Source organism: Strix uralensis, chromosome 1 (assembly GCF_047716275.1).
Source record: "Strix uralensis isolate ZFMK-TIS-50842 chromosome 1, bStrUra1, whole genome shotgun sequence".
NCBI lineage: Eukaryota > Metazoa > Chordata > Aves > Strigiformes > Strigidae > Strix > Strix uralensis.
Window position 1 is genome coordinate 174,149,547 of NC_133972.1, and position 17,792 is coordinate 174,167,338.

At 51.9% G+C, this 17,792-nt stretch overlaps 1 protein-coding gene across 5 annotated transcripts in view; it reads right to left on the minus strand.

Annotated features, from left to right (window-relative positions):
* Nucleotides 1-17,792, minus strand: part of ARHGAP39 (Rho GTPase activating protein 39) — a 165,598-nt gene that overhangs the window by 26,588 nt on the left and 121,218 nt on the right. For 4 of the 5 annotated variants that reach the window (XM_074889417.1, XM_074889401.1, XM_074889434.1 and 1 more), the window contains exon 3: nt 14,898-14,978. The exons of the other annotated variant lie outside the window; for it this stretch is intronic. In XM_074889417.1, coding sequence (XP_074745518.1) covers nt 14,898-14,978 — 81 coding nt within the window. The remainder of the gene's footprint in view (nt 1-14,897; nt 14,979-17,792) is intronic. 5 annotated transcript variants of the gene reach the window in all.

The following is a 17,792-nucleotide window of genomic DNA, read 5'->3' on the forward strand; positions in this document are numbered from 1 at the left end:
CTCGTTAGTGATTTGCAGCACATCACAGAGGAAAAGCAGACTCCAGGTACCTCCTTGGGGTCCCCCAAACTTCATGGATGGACAACTGTGAGTCAAGGTCTTTGCTGTCTGCTCCAGGGCCACCTGAGAGCCCAAGTCCTCATTACCTCTCTCCTTTCTGATATTCCTTTCCCCACATTTTTCTGTTACACACAGATGAGTAATTCAGACTCCAGCCATGTCCATGGGTGCTTTGATTTTGGAGATGAGGTTGAAGCTCTTGCTTGCTTTGAAGTATGAACTCCCAGCAAGGCAGAAGGAGTCATTAAAGGCTGTAACACCAAATGGCCACCAAGGAGTGATTAATAGCCATTGCCCTAAAAATATCAGCAACCTTGGAAAGCCTCTGCGACACATGGCCCTGACAACACTCTGCAAAGTCACGTCGCCAGAGCAGCACAAGCTGCTGCCAGCGTGTCACCTTGGTGTCATCAAGGCCCATCTCCTCCCGCTTCTGCGACTGACTCCAGCATTGCTACAGTTAGAAAGAGCAGGACACACAGAAGCACCAAGATGCACCAAGGTGACACTGGTGGGACCGCAAAGGCCAGAGGGCGATGGGGATGCGCGTGCGGAGCCTGGATCCGTAGCCACATGCACTTCATTTGCACAGATGGAGGAGGTTTTGCAGCAATACCATTATGTTTTTCAATGATTCCTCTTCTTGCACGGATGTTCAGCCCGTCCTGACATCACCTGTGGGTTTTCGGCCGGCTCCGTGGCCACTCCTGCCTGCAGACCTGGCAGCAGAGGAGCGCTGGGGAGAAGGAGGGGGAGCTGCAAGGCATGAGCAGCTCTGTAAGGAAGAGCTGCCCAGCCTGATGCCTTTTTCCCACCCCCAACAGCAAGCCAGACTTAACCTCCAAGCTAAAAACCCGTGTGCCACAAAGCAGTAAGAGGTGAGCACCAAGCGATGCTCTGCACACCCCCGTGCTCCAGCTCTTTCACTGTCCCCATATGGACAGGAATCCATCCTAAGGCCAGGTGTTTTAACTCAAACCCAGTGAAAGCACCTCTTAATTCCTGGATTTGCAGTTTGCATTAATATTTCAGACAGCAGCCTGCATCTGGCAGCAGTGGATACGAATAAAAATCCCTGCGAAGCAGCCCTGCCTGTCAAATCATCGAGCCAAGGTAGAGCTTTCAATCAAAACATTAAGTAACAGCAACCAGTAAACCTGAAAGCTCCATCGTACTGTGCTGGATTATTGCTAAACACTAGAAAGCATTGCTACAGACCAAATGGAATTTTCTGCCTGCAAAAAGAATAGTGCAAAAGGTCTTTTTTGCAGCTAAATCGCTGCAGCCACGGTGCCTGCAAGCAGCTCAGTTACTCTGAGAAATAAAAAGCAATGCTGCTAGAGAGGAGAGCGAGCCCCGCTGAGGCTTGCCACACTGCTGGCGCAGGAGCAACTCCAGAAATTCAAAGTATTTCTGTTATCTTTGGTTTGGCACTGGGTTCCCTTTGCTATGTTCTCCTTGTGGGGAAGGCAAGATTTTACTTACGCCTCTGAGTACATTTCCATGACAAACTACTTCCCAAATCCCTCTAATCTTCTATCAGCGAAATCAATTTCTTTGCAAGTTTGCATAATTTCCGTGGACTGAAACGTTGCGTTTATTTAGGGGAGGATTTTTCCAACGCACTCAAGCGACTTACGCTCTTCAATCTCCTTGCCTGCTCAAGTACCCCCTCCCCAATCTTCTGCCAGCCTTTGGAAAGTCAACGATAGAGGTGAGAGGAGAAATCTCCGGCCCCGGGGTTCCGGGCTCTGCACGCTCCGTGCACGCTCCCTGCCTGATCCCCGGCTCCCTCACCCAGGAATTGTTTCGTTTCCAGTTGCTTTTGCTGGAGAGACACAAACAATCGTCACCCTGCACTGTCTCTCTGCTGCAGGCAGGTTGACACCATCCCTGACACTTAAAATAGAATTATTTTGACGCCTGCAATAATTAAGACCATCCACAGCTCTATTTACCTTAAAAACAGTCGCGATAACCAAAAATCATCTTTTATGTGAGTGATTTCTACCGCGATGCCTTTAACATAGTCGATTGGCAGCTACATTAAATCAACGCAGGACTAGGAAATAAAAAGCACAGGTCACAGCTGGGCTTAACTGCAATTATTTTAACAGCATCGTTCTGGCTTTTAAATGAATAACACCACAACACTTCCCCAAAGGAGATTTAAAAGCAAGAATATTCACAAAACCTACCTAAATACACACATTTTTTCTAGATACGTTTGCTTGTCCCGGTGTTATTCAGACTTTGCAGATGAAGACTATAATTTAGCGCTAAGATTAAATGGGTTTTCCCCTCTCGAGGCGGGGAAAAAAGCCCTTAATTTGAATGATTAATTAAAATATATTGCTTTCCAATGTCCTGTGAACACATCGGGGCTTGCACCCGCAGGAAAAGCACAGGATCCCTGGGCACCCCACCGCTGCCCCGCAACGCAACCGGGTCCTCGTGCCATCCCCAGGCTCTTCCCACCATCCCCATGCCCTCGCTCTTCCTCACCTTCCTCCCCGGGCCGCGGGAGCCGGGTGCATCTCCTCCCTGCGACTTTTCACCACCCTCCTGAGCTTTTAAAATCCCCCGTCTGGTGCTAAACTGGACCGACTGCAATCCCCCCGGGGATGAGGATGAGGGATGCAGCCCAGCCCCCTCTCCTCCCAGCTGGGTACCGGGGATGGGCGGCCGCTGCGCCGAGCTCATCCCGCTGCAAAGCCCGGGGTCAGCGATGAGCCGACGGCAGAAAAACCTCCCTGTACCTGGCACGCTGCCCGATGCTGCTCCGGCAACACAAATATCTTCCTGCAAATGCAGGCAAAGGTGGGCAGCTGGGCAGAGCCTGCCTGCTCTCCGCAACAAGCCTAGAACATGTCCAGGCTTCAGCCTAATGATCCCTCCTAAATTTTCCAGTCAGGAAACTGTCCTTAGGACAGTCACCCAGCCTCTATAATCGTGCAAAAGCCACCAGAAAACTCAACTTTTTACTAATTTATAACTAAATTAGGAGAGAGGAAGACAGGCTAAAATCCCCCAGTCCTCAGGCTTCATTGCTCTTCATCTGCAAGTATTGCTGTTCCCTGAAATGTGTACGTACAGAATTACATGCTTACAGCATATATAAATACCCCAGAGCTTAGACTGTACCTGAAATTTTAAATACCTGCTAAAGTGCTCATTGCTTACAGCTTTTAAGAGATTAGGGGTCACTTTTAAGAGATTAGGGGTCACAGGTTTGCCCACAACCCCATCGTGGCCTCTCCAACCCTTCTTCAACACTTGCAATCTCTGTTCCCATCTTTATCTACACGCCTGGAAATCTCATGTCCTCCTTGGATTTAATTTTTTAAGAAACCTGCAGATACGGTCAAAACCAATTCCTACAGGAAGCAGTGTGAGTGAGATGAAATCTGCATCGTTTGGGCAATAAAATAGTTCTTTGGAGAGAAGCGTGAGGCTTAAATTTCCCAACCCCTGCACAGATCTTGGTGATGCTAAACTGGTTCAGCCCTGGTGAAAGGAAGGTTTCTGTGGTCAAATCTAGACTGGGCCATGTCCTAGCAATGGTCTGGATGGGGCAGGACAGAACTGAGCCACAGTTTGGGCTGAGCTCTCCTGGTTAGGCTGCTCCTGGTGCTCAAAGCCGGTGTAAAACCAGCCTGGCACAGCAGGGAGCACCCTCGGGCTTGTGTTTTTTAATGTGTCTTTCATTCTTCAAGCTTCTTCTTTCCTCTTTGCCTTCCCTTACTGCGCCTGCGGGTCTCCCTCTCCCATCCTCCTTTAGCTTTGGTTGGGATGGCTAACATGTCTCTCTCTGACAGGGAAAACCAAGAGGAACTGCAGTTTGAACAGGTTTTACGCTTGTTGGGATCAGGACGAGATGGACTGATCTCACTGCCTGTATTCATGGACACCAGACATCACCCCATGGGATGGTGGGGGGCTGACAACTCCGGACGGCAGGAGACCAGCTCCATGACCTGCCAACCTCTTCCCAGGATGATCCAGGACTTGGTCTTTGCTTGGGGCAGGATCACCCATCTGTGGAGGAGCCATGGAGAAGGTGTAGCACTACCACCAACCGGTCGGCGTCACAGCTGCCCTCTTGTTTTCTGTCTCCTGCTAAACACCAGTGGTGAGACCACAAGGACCATTTGATGATGAGCCACGGGGTGTCCTGGAGATGAGCCATGGGGTGTCCTGGAAGCCGAACATCAGGCTCGGTCTTCTTGGGGGAAATTCAGAGCACTGGGAAGGATGAAGCCCAAGCTTCAGCCTATCTCTGTTGACTGCAAAGCTTGGTTTGAAAGGTGTCTAAGGTCTCACAAAGCTCCTCTGCATGTGATGATTTCATTCTCCCAACTAAAATATTACTGAAGGATTGATACTTGTGACCAAGGCAACGAAAAGCTACCCTGTCAAAATACTGTGTTTTTAAATTTGTATTTTTTTTTAAAGGAGAAGGCTACAACATTCAGGGTTTGTCCAATTCCTTGTCTCTGGACGGCGCTATCAGATCACTTTTAGCTTCAGAACCACAACACCAAATCTCTATGAAATATCTCCCACGTTCGCTGCCCGAGTGCTGCTAACTCCTCCTCTCTCAGAAAAGCTGCTCCCATGGCATCCGCTCTAATTAGCAGCAGCGGAAGCTGAATCAAGACAAGAGGGAGATAACGAGCCTTCCTGTCTCCCTCCCCACCCTATTCAACAGCACAGAATTTTTCAGCCACCCTTTTTTTGCAGCAGTGAGGGGGAAAGCAGGGCTCTGAGACACCGCTGAGATGATGAAAACCCCCGTTTTCTGGTGAGACAGCAGCAGTTTCTGAACATCACGTTGAGTGGAGCATGATGTGGTGGACAGATCTGCAGCCCACCCTGCAGACCCTACGTTGGAGGCCATGAAGCCATAGCAAAGGGATTTTGTGGGTTGTAGCTGATAAGCCAATGGTGAAACGAGCTCGGATGGTTGTCCCTGATGAGCTGTGGGCTGGTAGCTCATTGGTGAAGGCCAGGTTAACTTTACTGAAGGTCTGCATTAGCTTCGGTTACCTGCCACACCCAGCCACAGAACTCACCTTGTCCTCTTCGTGAGCAGCAAGCTCTCAAGCTACAAGCCATGGTGGCCGGAGGGTCTCCAGCGAGTCCCCCAGGATCAGTCTCATTACAGAATCCCAGAATCATCAAGGATGGAAAAGCCCTTGAAGCTCCTCCAGTCCAATCATGAACCTCACACTGACCGTTTCCAACTCCACCAGATCCCTCAGCGCTGGCTCAAACCGACTCTTCAACCCCTCCAGGGATGGGGACTCCCCCCTGCCCTGGGCAGCCCATTCCAACGCCCAACAACCCCTTCTGCAAAGAAATCCTTCCTAAGAGCCAGTCTGACCCTGCCCTGGCGCAGCTTGAGGCCATTCCCTCTTGGCCTGCCGCTGGTTCCTTGGCTCAAGAGACTCATCCCCCCTCTCTGCACCCTCCTTTCAGGCAGTTGCAGAGGGCCAGGAGGTCTCCCCTCAGCCTCCTCTTCTCCACACTAAACCCCCCCAGTTCCCTCAGCCGCTCCCCATCACACCTGTGCTCCAGACCCTGCACCAGCTTTGCTGCCCTTCTCTGGACATGCTCAAGTAATTAGGAACCAACCAGGGGAAGCACAAGATCAGGCTCTGCCAAGCTGGCAGATCCACAGCACAACCCGTCCTGGCAGCTGAGGCAGGCACGGCACACCAGGCACCATGCACGGAGGGCACGGATGCCTGCGGGAAATCGAAGGCCAGATCCCCAGGAGGCAATCAGGGCTGCTCTCCCCATCTCAGATGTATGATTAAACCAATCACCCAAAATAGCCTGTTTTCTGAAACCCAAATGTCACTGAAACAAGATGAGATTTTTCTTTTTTTGAGAGGGAGGAGGGACCACTGAGAAAGGAGCACAGAGAAGCCTTTATCATTAACAGGAATTAGCTGCAAAATACAAAAAGACCAGAAGTGACATTTCCGTAAATAGCAGATCAATAGGGGATCTGCTTTCTTTGTCTCCATAAGCATGACAAGTTCCTACAATGGTGATTTTTAGCTCTTGCCTATCCCGAGCAGATTCTACATGCCCCGGAGCACAGCCCTCGCCATTGGCTAAGCTGAAGGCCTTCATCCTCCTGGTATTTCCAACCTGAATCATTCATCATGAGACCATCATTATGGCCTCAAGCTGTGCCAGGGCAGGGTCAGACTGGCTCTTAGGAAGGATTTCTTTGCAGAAGGGGTTGTTGGGCGTTGGAATGGGCTGCCCAGGGCAGGGGGGGAGTCCCCTTCCCTGGAGGGGTGGAAGAGTCGGGTTGAGCCAGCGCTGAGGGATCTGGTGGAGTTGGGAACGGTCAGGGTGAGGTTCATGGTTGGACTGGAGGAGCTTCAAGGGCTTTTCCAACCTTGATGATTCTGGGATTCTGTGATCCCTACTGTAAACACCCCTGGGCTCAGTCTGCAGCCTGGTGCCACCTCCTTCAGCTCTTCCCCACCACTAGACCTCTCCTACATCTTTAACCAGGCTCTGGGACATAATTGGCTACCTATCAAGGACTACAACAAGCCCAATCTCCAAGCCTGGACTTTGGCCACTGGGGGGTGATGTGCCAGCCCACACCTTCTCCCATGGGCTCACCTCCACCCACTCCAGGAGATGGGTGACTTTGAAGCTGCTGATTGCTACCATGGATGTGGCAAGGCTGATGGAGTAGCTTCTCCTCTTAGAGAAGAGCTTTTGGCCATGGAGCCAAGCTGGGTCTGCTGCCCTGGTTTGTGTGTGAGCCACCAAATCCTGCCATCAGCAGCACGGTGGCTTTGAAGAACAGGTCCTGGAAGCTGGAGCTTGGCTGTTTTCTGGAAGCCCTTCAGCAGGAAGAGGTGCTCTTGGCTTAGAGGGACACCACAGGTCCATCGCTTGGGCACTACACGCACATTTGAGATGTTACCTGGCTCACGCTGAGGATGAGGACGGTGGTTCACTTTTCAAAGCAAGACTACAGTTCAGTGATTGGCTGAGCATGGGAAAAGTGCCAGGTTGTGGCAAAGAGCGTGGAGGAAACTGCTCCCAGATCCATCATGTGGGGTCCAAGTTTTATTCAAGAAGGATGCTCTAGCTCCTCAAAAATGAAGCCATCAGACAGATGGACTTCAAGTTTTAGCTGCACAGGGAGAAAAGACTGGGTTTGCCTCCATTCTGCCTCAGAGAGACTTGGACTTTGTCTCGGACTAATGTCCCAGCCCAGGACATTACACCCCAGCAGTACACCCAAGAACAGTGATGAACCCTCCAAACCACTCTTCAGTTTTCTTCAAAAATGTGGGATTTTAATCTCATGGGTCTCCAAGGAATCACTGGTTTTAGGTCTGCACGTCTTCATTACTTCTAAAGAAACCAGGCAACAGATCTACCCTTAACTATCAGGAACTGGCGCATTTATTTACAGAGAAGCTTTAAGCCGTGGTCTTAACTCACAGTTGTAAATGATGAAGCCTGAGCGGAATGAGGCGGTGGATAAACGGAGCAGCTGGCAGCAGCACGTGTCCCAGCATGGGACAGCTGGGACGGCCACCGCACCTCTTATGCTGGGCAGGTGTCTCCTCAGCCAGCAAATGTCTGTGGGCACGTTTGAGACGTGTGTCTTTGTCATCGTTGGAGGAGGAATGTGGCCTCGCAGCCGCTTTGGGTAAAATTGACACCAGCGGCGAAGGGAGCTTCAACCTGGAAATGCTGAGCTCCCGTCCCCAGGATGGCTCTTGGCTATGGGCTTCCTCGGGAAGCTTGAATGAATGACTCAAGCGTGTCCAGAGAAGGGCAACGGAGCTGGTGCAGGGTCTGGAGCACAGGTGTGATGGGGAGCGGCTGAGGGAACTGGGGGGGTTTAGTGTGGAGAAGAGGAGGCTGAGGGGAGACCTCCTGGCCCTCTGCAACTGCCTGAAAGGAGGGTGCAGAGAGGGGGGATGAGTCTCTTGAGCCAAGGAACCAGCGGCAGGCCAAGAGGGAATGGCCTCAAGCTGCGCCAGGGCAGGGTCAGACTGGCTCTTAGGAAGGATTTCTTTGCAGAAGGGGTTGTTGGGCGTTGGAATGGGCTGCCCAGGGCAGGGGGGGAGTCCCCATCCCTGGAGGGGTTGAAGAGTCGGGTTGAGCCAGCGCTGAGGGATCTGGTGGAGTTGGGAACGGTCAGGGTGAGGTTCATGGTTGGACTGGAGGATCTTCAAGGGCTTTTCCAACCCAGATGATTCTGGGATTCTGTGAATACAGAGGTTGCAACCAGAAGGGGTTGGAGACCTTCTCCTCCGTGGTGTCATGGCTGTATTTGTTCTCACATACCCAGTGCTCAGCCAGCTGGCAGGAGCCGTGTTCAAAGTCTGGTGTGGTGGCTCCTCACCTCTGTCCCGGGTTTCTTCCAAGCTCCTACAAGCTTCCTCCTGAATTTGGTACCTGGCTTCACCTACCTCTTTGCCACAGTGCAAATTAAACCCGTTCCCTGCATCCACGTGAAGGCACTATGGCACCAACAACCAGCTAGTCTGGGCTCAGAGGGGAAAGGACTGAACATGGTCAGTGCAAGGGTTGGACACTGAACACTCCCATGGCTGGACAAGGAATCTAGCAGCCTCTGGAGCACACAACCCACATGAGAGCCAAGAGATGAAGACAGCCGTAAGAAGTTGGCAAACTGCAGCCATGTCTCAAAAGAGAGGTTGCCCAGCAGACAGACATGCAACCACCTCCTAAACCTCAGGTGCCTGACGGGCCACACGAGGCTCTGTGGAGCTCTCAGAGATGGTGCCAGTTGTTTCAGAAACCACCCCCAATCCTCTCCTCAGTTCATACTTGCTTTGCTAGACAATCATTTGTGAAGTGACTCCTGTTGACCACGAGATGTTGAAAACCATGAGAAGATCAAAGACCTCTTTAAACTCTCCTGGCTGGGAAGGTCCAGGATAAATTGAAGAAGACCATGCCAAGAGCATTACAAGGATCCCGTGAGGATGAAGCAGTTGCTGTCCCGCTCTCCTAACATGCCCCCAGCAGAAACAGGATCCACTCCTCCCTGCTCAGGGGTTGGTCATCTTCCCTCTCTACCAAAAAGGCAAAGCCAGGGTGAGCGAGAGGGAAGAGCTGGAGATACAACAAGGCACAGACACGAGTTGTGGAGGGTGGCCACAGCTTCTCCAGCTCTGAAGCACAGAACGGGGGTTTCTCCATGGCTTTGAAGCATGCATGTTGCCATCACTGCCGTTGGGAGCAGAAAGCAGAGTGGACAGGCAGGAGCTCCCAGGACAGTAGCAAGCCCAGGCCTGGGGAACTATTACAGCTGCTCCATGGCTGGAGGACAGTCCACCAATCACCTCTGCTTCCACATCTGACCTAAGAGTCACAGATCAAACAGAGCAGTCAAGCCAAACTGGAGGTGTCCCTAAGAGCTGGACACTGCGTACTCCAGTGAACAGATTTCTCACCTACCCCCAGAGCAGAGGAGCTACAACTGGGACTGGGATACATTTTTAGGTCTGGTTCTTCTTGGCAAGTCCCCAGGTAATGAACCTCCCATTTCTCAGGGAGTAGAAGGGGAGAAGAGGGTCATTAATGCTTTGCTGCTGCACTCCATGTCTTACATGCTGCGTTTCCCTCAACCAGGAAGCCCCAGCATCTTCCTGGTGGCCACAAAGCCCTGACTACCTGCACGTGGTACGTGACATCCACCTGATCAGCAGTACGGAACACAGAGGGTCACATGAGCACAGCAGATGTGTGCTGGGAGAGGAGACAAATTCAGAGGAGCAAGTTAAAGGTCTGTAATCTGGAGATCAGATCTAGTAGCCTTGGACCCTCCATCCATTGACCGGCCGACACAACCATGGGACAACTACAGAGACTTGGAATTTGTTCCACAAACCAACAGACTTGATGAAAAAGCACTGCATGGATTAGCAAAGAGTTCCATCCTCTCAACAGAACCACAGGAGGAAAAATGAGGACATCAAGCAACTGGGCTCCAGGGACCACAAACCAGAAGGAATAAAGAGGAAAGGGTTAAGAACAGTAATTGTAATTGCCTGTCTTGATGGGATTTGGATGCAAGGGCTTTCCTACAAAAGCCTTCTAGACAGACGGAGCAAGACGTCATCCTCTTAATGACACCCACTAATCTTCATTATATTAGAAAATCTCTCATAGCAATTGTTGGCTGGCAGCACCGAGCCAGCGCTGTCAAGGAAGTGGAAAAATCCTTGCCTGCTCCTGAGGATGCTGCTGCAGTTCCTGGGGTGACCCAGGCAGCTGAACTCCAAAGCTGCACTTGGGGAAGACAATGCCACGGATGAGGGTGGTCTGAACCCCACAGGACCTTTCCCCCATCAGCCAATCTCCTGCTTCTCCATCTGCCTGTACCCAGCCGTCACGCGAGGACAGCTGTCCCCACACAAGCCACCTTGCTCCCCACGTTTTGTCCAAATATCTTAAAGTCCTTCAGCTTCTCCCTTCCCTCTCACCCCTGTGCTTGGCACTGGTGAGGCCGCCCCTCAATGAGTGGGTTCAGTTTTGGGCCCCTCACTCCAAAAAGGCCCTTGAATGACTTGAGCATGTCCAGAGAAGGGCAACGGAGCTGGTGCAGGGTCTGGAGCACAGGTGTGATGGGGAGCGGCTGAGGGAACTGGGGGGGTTTAGTGTGGAGAAGAGGAGGCTGAGGGGAGACCTCATGGCCCTCTACAACTCCCTGAAAGGAGGGTGCAGAGAGGGGGGATGAGTCTCTTGAGCCAGGGAACCAGTGCCAGGACAAGAGGGAATGGCCTCAAGCTGCGCCAGGGCAGGGTCAGACTGGCTCTTCGGAAGGATTTCTTTGCAGAAGGGGTTGTTGGGCGTTGGAATGGGCTGCCCAGGGCAGGGGGGGAGTCCCCATCCATGGAGGGGTTGAAGAGTCGGGTTGAGCCAGCGCTGAGGGATCTGGTGGAGTTGAGAATGGTCAGTGTGAGGTTAGTGGTTGGACTGGAGGAGCTTCATGGGCTTTTCCAACCGAGATGATTCTGGGATTCTGTGATTCCCAGCCAGAGGGGAGGAGGTGATAGAAGCAAGTGGACATGAAGGGAGAAAACCACAGCCTAGGTCTCACCAAGCTTCCTCAGCCACCAGAGACCTACAGATGTGTTGTGTAACTCAATCCTCTGTCCCTCTGCCAATTCCACTGGCTGCCCACCTCTTATCTTGACCTTCAAAGGAGGCAACATCCCTTACCATGGCTTTGAGAAAAACCTGTAGGACTAATGCATGACTTGGTGAGGAGGAGAGGGTTGGAAGGACCCGAGAAGGCTGTTGGGCTGGAGCCCTGATCTCCCACCCGACTGTGAAGCCTCCAGGATCATTTCATGAATGGTATTTGGAAACGGTTGGATCCCAGGGCTGGATCTAGAGGACCTGGGGCAGCGCTGCTCCGGTGGAAATGCTTGAGGGCTCAGCCCACACCACGCTCTATGATGGAGTCTTTAAAGCTCTGGTTGGGTGCCAGCCCGTTTCACAATCGCCACCTCAGTGCTGGCACAAGCCTGTGGGAAGCATGGGGGAAGATCAGCGATTCCACCATCCCTTTGCAACCCAGCCAAGGGTGCTGGAGCACCAGCCTTTCCCAAAAATCTGTCCCTGAGCATCAGAAAGAGGTGTCTGGACTGTGCTCCCCCCACCCAGGTCTTGGCCACTTCAGGCAGAAGTACCTCAAGGGTCTTCCCATTCGCACGAGCGACCACGCATGCATCCCTCTGAGCCACCCAGAGGTAGACACCAATGTTGGGCTTCCAGGTGGCTTCCCCCATGTCATGGGTGCTGGCCACCATCGTCCCCCCAGAAATGCCCCTTGCACCCTCTGGAGCCTGCTCAGCCTTGGTCTGTCCAAGGAAGAGCTGCCAGCTAAGCTTTGGAGAAGCTGAAACCAAGATGCCTTTATGCAGGGTGATTTCCAGAACATGCCACGCACACTTCTCCTTAAAATTAACCCAATTAGTATGAAATCATCCCTGTCAATGTGAGGTAGGACTGGTGAGCTTTGATTTCAGCTTTTATGAGTGCTGTGCAGTGCATGTGGCACTCACATGGTTAAAAAACCCCCCACCCCAGGCTGTGATGGCTTCTCTGGCTTGGCAGCCCCCCCAGACGTAGGGCACTTGAGACCCATTCTTCCAGAAGGAAGTCCACTCTCAGCTAATTAAGCAAAGCTGCTAATTAGCTTCCTGCCTGGGAGTGATTGGGGGCGGAGGGCGGCAAGGTCTGTCCGTGGGTTTTTTACAGGCGGTAAAGTTGGGGTCGGGAAGATGGAGGCATCTCCTGCAGCAAAGCACATGCTGATGCAAACAGGTCATGTGTGTCAACCACACTGAAATTTAATCTTTTAATTGCTTGGGCGGCCGCGGGCATCAGCCAGCTGGCGGGTGGGGACTGTTGTTCCCCAAAACCCACATTGTCCCTTGTCTCGGATTGCAGCTCGTATCCGGCACTGCCACCCAGCTGCCCGGCGGGTCAGAACCGATCAGCGCCGAATCACTAACCCTGTTTGCAGAAAAAAACTGCTCAGGATAGAGAGTGGCGTGTCCCTGTCACTGTTCCGTGTCCCTGTCACTGGTTCCATCTCTCTCGGCTGCGCCCCTGGACGCAGGCTCAGCTCCCGATGCCAACTCCGAGCGGAACACGCTCGATGCCCGACAGCAGAGCGGAGGAGGCACCCGCAAATCCCATTTCCAAACCAAACAGCGGATCCAGGACTGCCAGATCACACTCCCTTCCACTCTTCCTCACTTGTCCAGCCTGTCGACTGGGAATTGCCTCCACCCGGCACGCAGAAGGGATGTTCTGGGGCAAAGCTGTCCATGGGCAGGTCTCTCTGAGCTCACCTGACGCTCAAGGAGAGCTTTCTGCCAGCGAATAAACACCACATACCATTATTCTATTTGTTTCCCCTCCTAGAAAGCTTGTTTTTCCCCTCTCTTGCTTAAGTGGCAATTAATTCTGACGCTCCTGGGAGGTCACTGCAGAAGCAGTGAATTACAGGGCAGGCAGGATGGCACACGGCCAACGCCGTTGGGTGATTTTCCACTCGCACGTGTCTCGAACCAGGATGGAGGTTGCTGCAAATCATGTCACCGTGGAGCGGATTGCCAGCCCGTGCTGTCACGGAGCAGCAGGGAAGGGAACGCGGAGCATCGTGCTTGGGAAGGGAATGTGGAGCATCGCACCCTCCCGGTCCTCACTGCCAGCACAGGAAGCAAAGCGAGAGCTAGCGGTGCTTCAACTAACCTGCATCTCCAGAAAAACACAGAAACTGGGGTATTTGTTAAATCCCAGAGCAAGCAGGCAGGCAAAACCCCCCAAATCTGACCGTAGTCTATAGACCTACTGTCTTAAAGGTAGAAAGGCTTCAGACCACCAGATCTGGATTAGTAAAAGCATCCACGCAGGTGTTTATCCTCCCTGTTCCCACCTGATTTGATCTGGGTGATGCCAGCAGGTACCACACAACCCCACCTGCGCAGGCTGGGATGGGGTCAGGGCGAGATGGGTCTGTCTGGGGTCTGTGGAAAGGCCCCAGAGTTTGCAGACCCTCTCCACCACCTCCATCCTGGCAGGCGGTGACCAAGGGGATCATCTCCCAAACGTTCCCTGGCAGGATGAGGTGGGTCAGTGAAGATGCTTCCTTTGGCCACTCAGAAAGGTGGCCAAGGAGCCATCTGGGCTGTATCAAGAGCAATTTCTCAGCCCCCCCCAAATCCATCCCTGCTCACAGCGCTTTGGGTTTTGAAGGCAAAAAGCTTGTTTTGAAAGCGGCAATGCAGGCACTGGGCCAGGCTCCAGCAGCCCAGCACATGATTGTTCCTCACCTCTGCTCATCCTCTCAGACATACTCAATTCTGGTGATTTTTTGCCCATGTCCAAGGCGTTTAATCCATATCAGTACCAGTGAGAAGTCAGAGCATCCGTGCACCTGAACCACTTGGGGAAACTCTAAGAGGGGCATTTTGAGCTGTATCAAAGACAAGCACGCCGCCGCATTATTTTCTAGCAACATAAATCCATGAAAGCTGGAGGTGGCGGTTTGGTCTAGCACCTGAAATCCTGATCTGAGCAAGAGAAAGCTCATATCTATCTTAGAAATGGACTCTGAAAGCAGTTGGACCCACAGGCTGGAAGAGATGGTTTATTTCTGTGGAGGGTTTCTCACCTCCAAAGCCCTACGGAGACAGAGCATAGAATCAGCTGGGCTCGCTGCGGTGGATTAAGTCCATTCCCACATGAACCTGCTTATAGTTGATTCAAAAATCCTAAGAAAGAGCCTAGAAACCAGTTCCAGTGTGGAGAGATGTTCAAGCCACCACCCCATCGTGATGGCAGGCGTTGGGGTGCATCAGCAGCAGCGGGTGAGTCCTGGCCCGATGGTGGAGCCTAACGAAACTCCACAGAGCAGGAGCTCACCCTGAGGTGTGACCCCATCACTGGACAGCCCTGGTGCTCCTCCCACCCTGCTCCAGTTTCTATTCATGGGTAGGAGCCACTCAAATAAGGACCACCACATAAAGAGGACGGATGTTCCCTGCTCCAAAGAACCATCAAAATATATCTTTAGGTTTATTTAAGGGTGGTAGTAAAGCTAAAAAACGTAACACATGAAGGGAAGGGAATGGGGAGGTGGATCAGAAGAGCACAAAGAAAACATCAGTGTTATTCACTGCCCCGTTCCTGCAGGTCAACGGGTAGCACACGGGCTGTCCCACACCCCCATCTCACCACCGAGGCCACGTTGCAGACCCCCAACCCCGATACCGGAGGGAAATTTTGGCTACCTGTAGTGGAGGAGTTGACCTTCTGCACTGTAATCCCGATAAATGTCATATTCTTTCTCAAACACTCCGGAAGGCGACGAACTGCAATACAGTAACAGTGAACAAGGAGTTACCAACAGTGACTGCGACGCACGCATGCTCTTATTAAAGTCTCCTTCACTTTAGGATTAATGAAGATGCATCCACAGAGAGGTGCTCCCAGTCCCTGTTAGTCTTGGGCTCTGTACTCGGGACCTACTCCCACCTCCTCACATCAAGCTTTGAGTCATTAATCAGTTCTTCAGCTCATGATGACCAAGCCCTCCATGGCTGTGGTCTCCAGCTTCATTTCAAACCCTGAGAACACCACACTCTCCCTTAAACTAGTCTTATTTGTGAAGAACAGCTGTGGACATGCCTAGACAGATCCTAAATATCTCGTAACTTTGTCCCACCCATGGTCCTTTCCAAGTGCAGCCCTTCCTCGTGCCTTGAGCATCGGTCTCACTCCTTGCTCGTCTCAGATGGTCAGAGCCAACACAAGCAGAGGCGGCAAGCCCCAGAAAAGCCCTTTTTGGCACATTTTCATCTACCACGTTGTAGTCAGTTCCATCTGAGCCCGCAGAGCCCTCGCTCCCAGAAGAAGGTCACAGCACCAACAGCTACCAACCTATTCCAAGAGACACCTTACCTCAGCACACCCGGAGAAACATGGAAAAAAGCACCTGGGGGTGCAGGATGGCATTTACACGCTGCTTTTTGGACTAGCACCAGCTTAAAGCCTCACCTATAAGAGCAAACCCACTCTGGCTCCATGTTCCCTTTGGCTTCACGCTTGCCCAGAAGCTGAGACCCTCCAACACCTCCCAACAAGGCAGGCGACCAGGTCTAAGGGCAATGCTTTCCAATATTGTTCATACTTGTTGCCAATATTTACTCAACAAGTACAGGAAAGGTCTTTTTTTTTTTTTTTTTTGACTTAACAGTCCTTCACCGTGGAGATGTGCAAATTGTTCAGGAAACACGGGGCTCCAAGCATATTATTAGAAATTTGTTCTGCATTGAAACGTAACAGCAAACATCTGGAGAAATAACTTTGTTTTGAGCAGTTTTCGAAGAAACAGCGTTAAACCCCCCCTACGTACACATTAAGACGCTTGTGTTAATAAAATCCAGATCAGATGTTGGTTTCAGAAGAAGAAAAAATGAAAAGAAACAAATCTTCTTAATAGGATAGACCTCAAAAATTTTATTCAAGCAAGAGGCAATAAAATTAAGCTTCTGTCAAAGCTAATTTTAATGAGACTTCTGAGCCCTGAAATTATGACTGTGTTGAATTGCTTAATCCCTTTTTCCTCTCGAGTGCACGTGAATGAGTGCTCCTCCTCCTCCACAATGCCCAGTGGCTTCTCAAAAGAAAGGCATCCGCTCTGACACCCGGTGCTGTACCCAGATCGTGGCTCCAGGATTTCCTCCCCAGTAGGTGAAGTCCCGGATGGAAGGGAATTAATGCTCAGGAAGCTTCCTAACGAAGAACCCCGCTGCTGAAAGAGGCTGTACTTAACATTTACTGAACAGAGAGGCAATGGATGTTGGGGAAAGACCTCAAGGAAGGTCTCCTTCAGACATGTTCTTGTGATCACAGAATCCCAGAATCATCTGGGTTGGAAAAGCCCTTGAAGCTCCTCCAGTCCAACCATGAACCTCACACTGACTGTTCTCAACTCCACCAGATCCCTCAGCGCTGGCTCAACCCGACTCTTCAACCCCTCCAGGGATGGGGACTCCCCCCCTGCCCTGGGCAGCCCATTCCAACGCCCAACAACCCCTTCTGCAAAGAAATCCTTCCGAAGAGCCAGTCTGACCCTGCCCTGGCGCAGCTTGAGGCCATTCCCTCTTGGCCTGCCGCTGGTTCCTTGGCTCAAGAGACTCATCCCCCCTCTCTGCACCCTCCTTTCAGGCAGTTGCAGAGGGCCATGAGGTCTCCCCTCAGCCTCCTCTTCTCCACACTAAACCCCCCCAGTTCCCTCAGCCGCTCCCCATCACACCTGTGCTCCAGACCCTGCACCAGCTCCGTTGCCCTTCTCTGGACACGCTCGAGTCATTCAAGGGCCTTTTTGGAGTGAGGAAAAGCCAAGCAAGAGGTAGACCCTCATGCCAAACAGGTTTCCCTTCTGGTGGTGGCATCCCTGCGCAACCACATGCTGGAGAACCTTCGAGGACTATCTCATCTGTGCAAAGTGCTGGTGCTGTGGGACTGAAAGGAGACTCCCCTTTCCATCAGGTTTCTCCAGGAACCAAAGACTTCAGGACCACTACAAAAAATCTGTCCATTTGCCCTACTTCATGGGCCTTCTGGAAAGATCTGCAAGGTAAGAAATGTCCCCCTGGGTCAGAACAATAGTGTTTCCAGCCCTCTACTCTGCTTCAAACCATGGAAGCAAGAGATGCTGTTTATGGAGAGCTCATGACCCTGGTCGCTGCCTGCAGCCCATGCTCTCATGCCCCCCAGCACCCAGTCCCTGCATTAGGGCTGACAGCAGGGAGGTGTCCTCCAAGTCACCCACTTCAGGGTGTTTATGGACAGGTTGTCTTGAATTTGTTTAATCCCTTCCTGAACATGCAGCAATATCAGCCTCCACAGCTTCCCACTGCAACAAATTCCAGAAGTTTGCTACCTGCTGCGCACCCCTTTCCCCACCAAAAAAAAATCACCTGATCATCAGCAGTTCCTTCTGGCCTCATATTTTTCAAAACACTTGCAAGTAAGGGCACTGAGCACGTCTCCTTGCATCTCAGGGCAAACCTTCCTTGCTAAAGGCAACAGGAATATGGGAGCAAGGAGGGGATGGAGTCTCCTCCGGGCACCGGCTCCCAAAATCTCCATCTCTTCTCATATTCACCAGACAGAGAGGA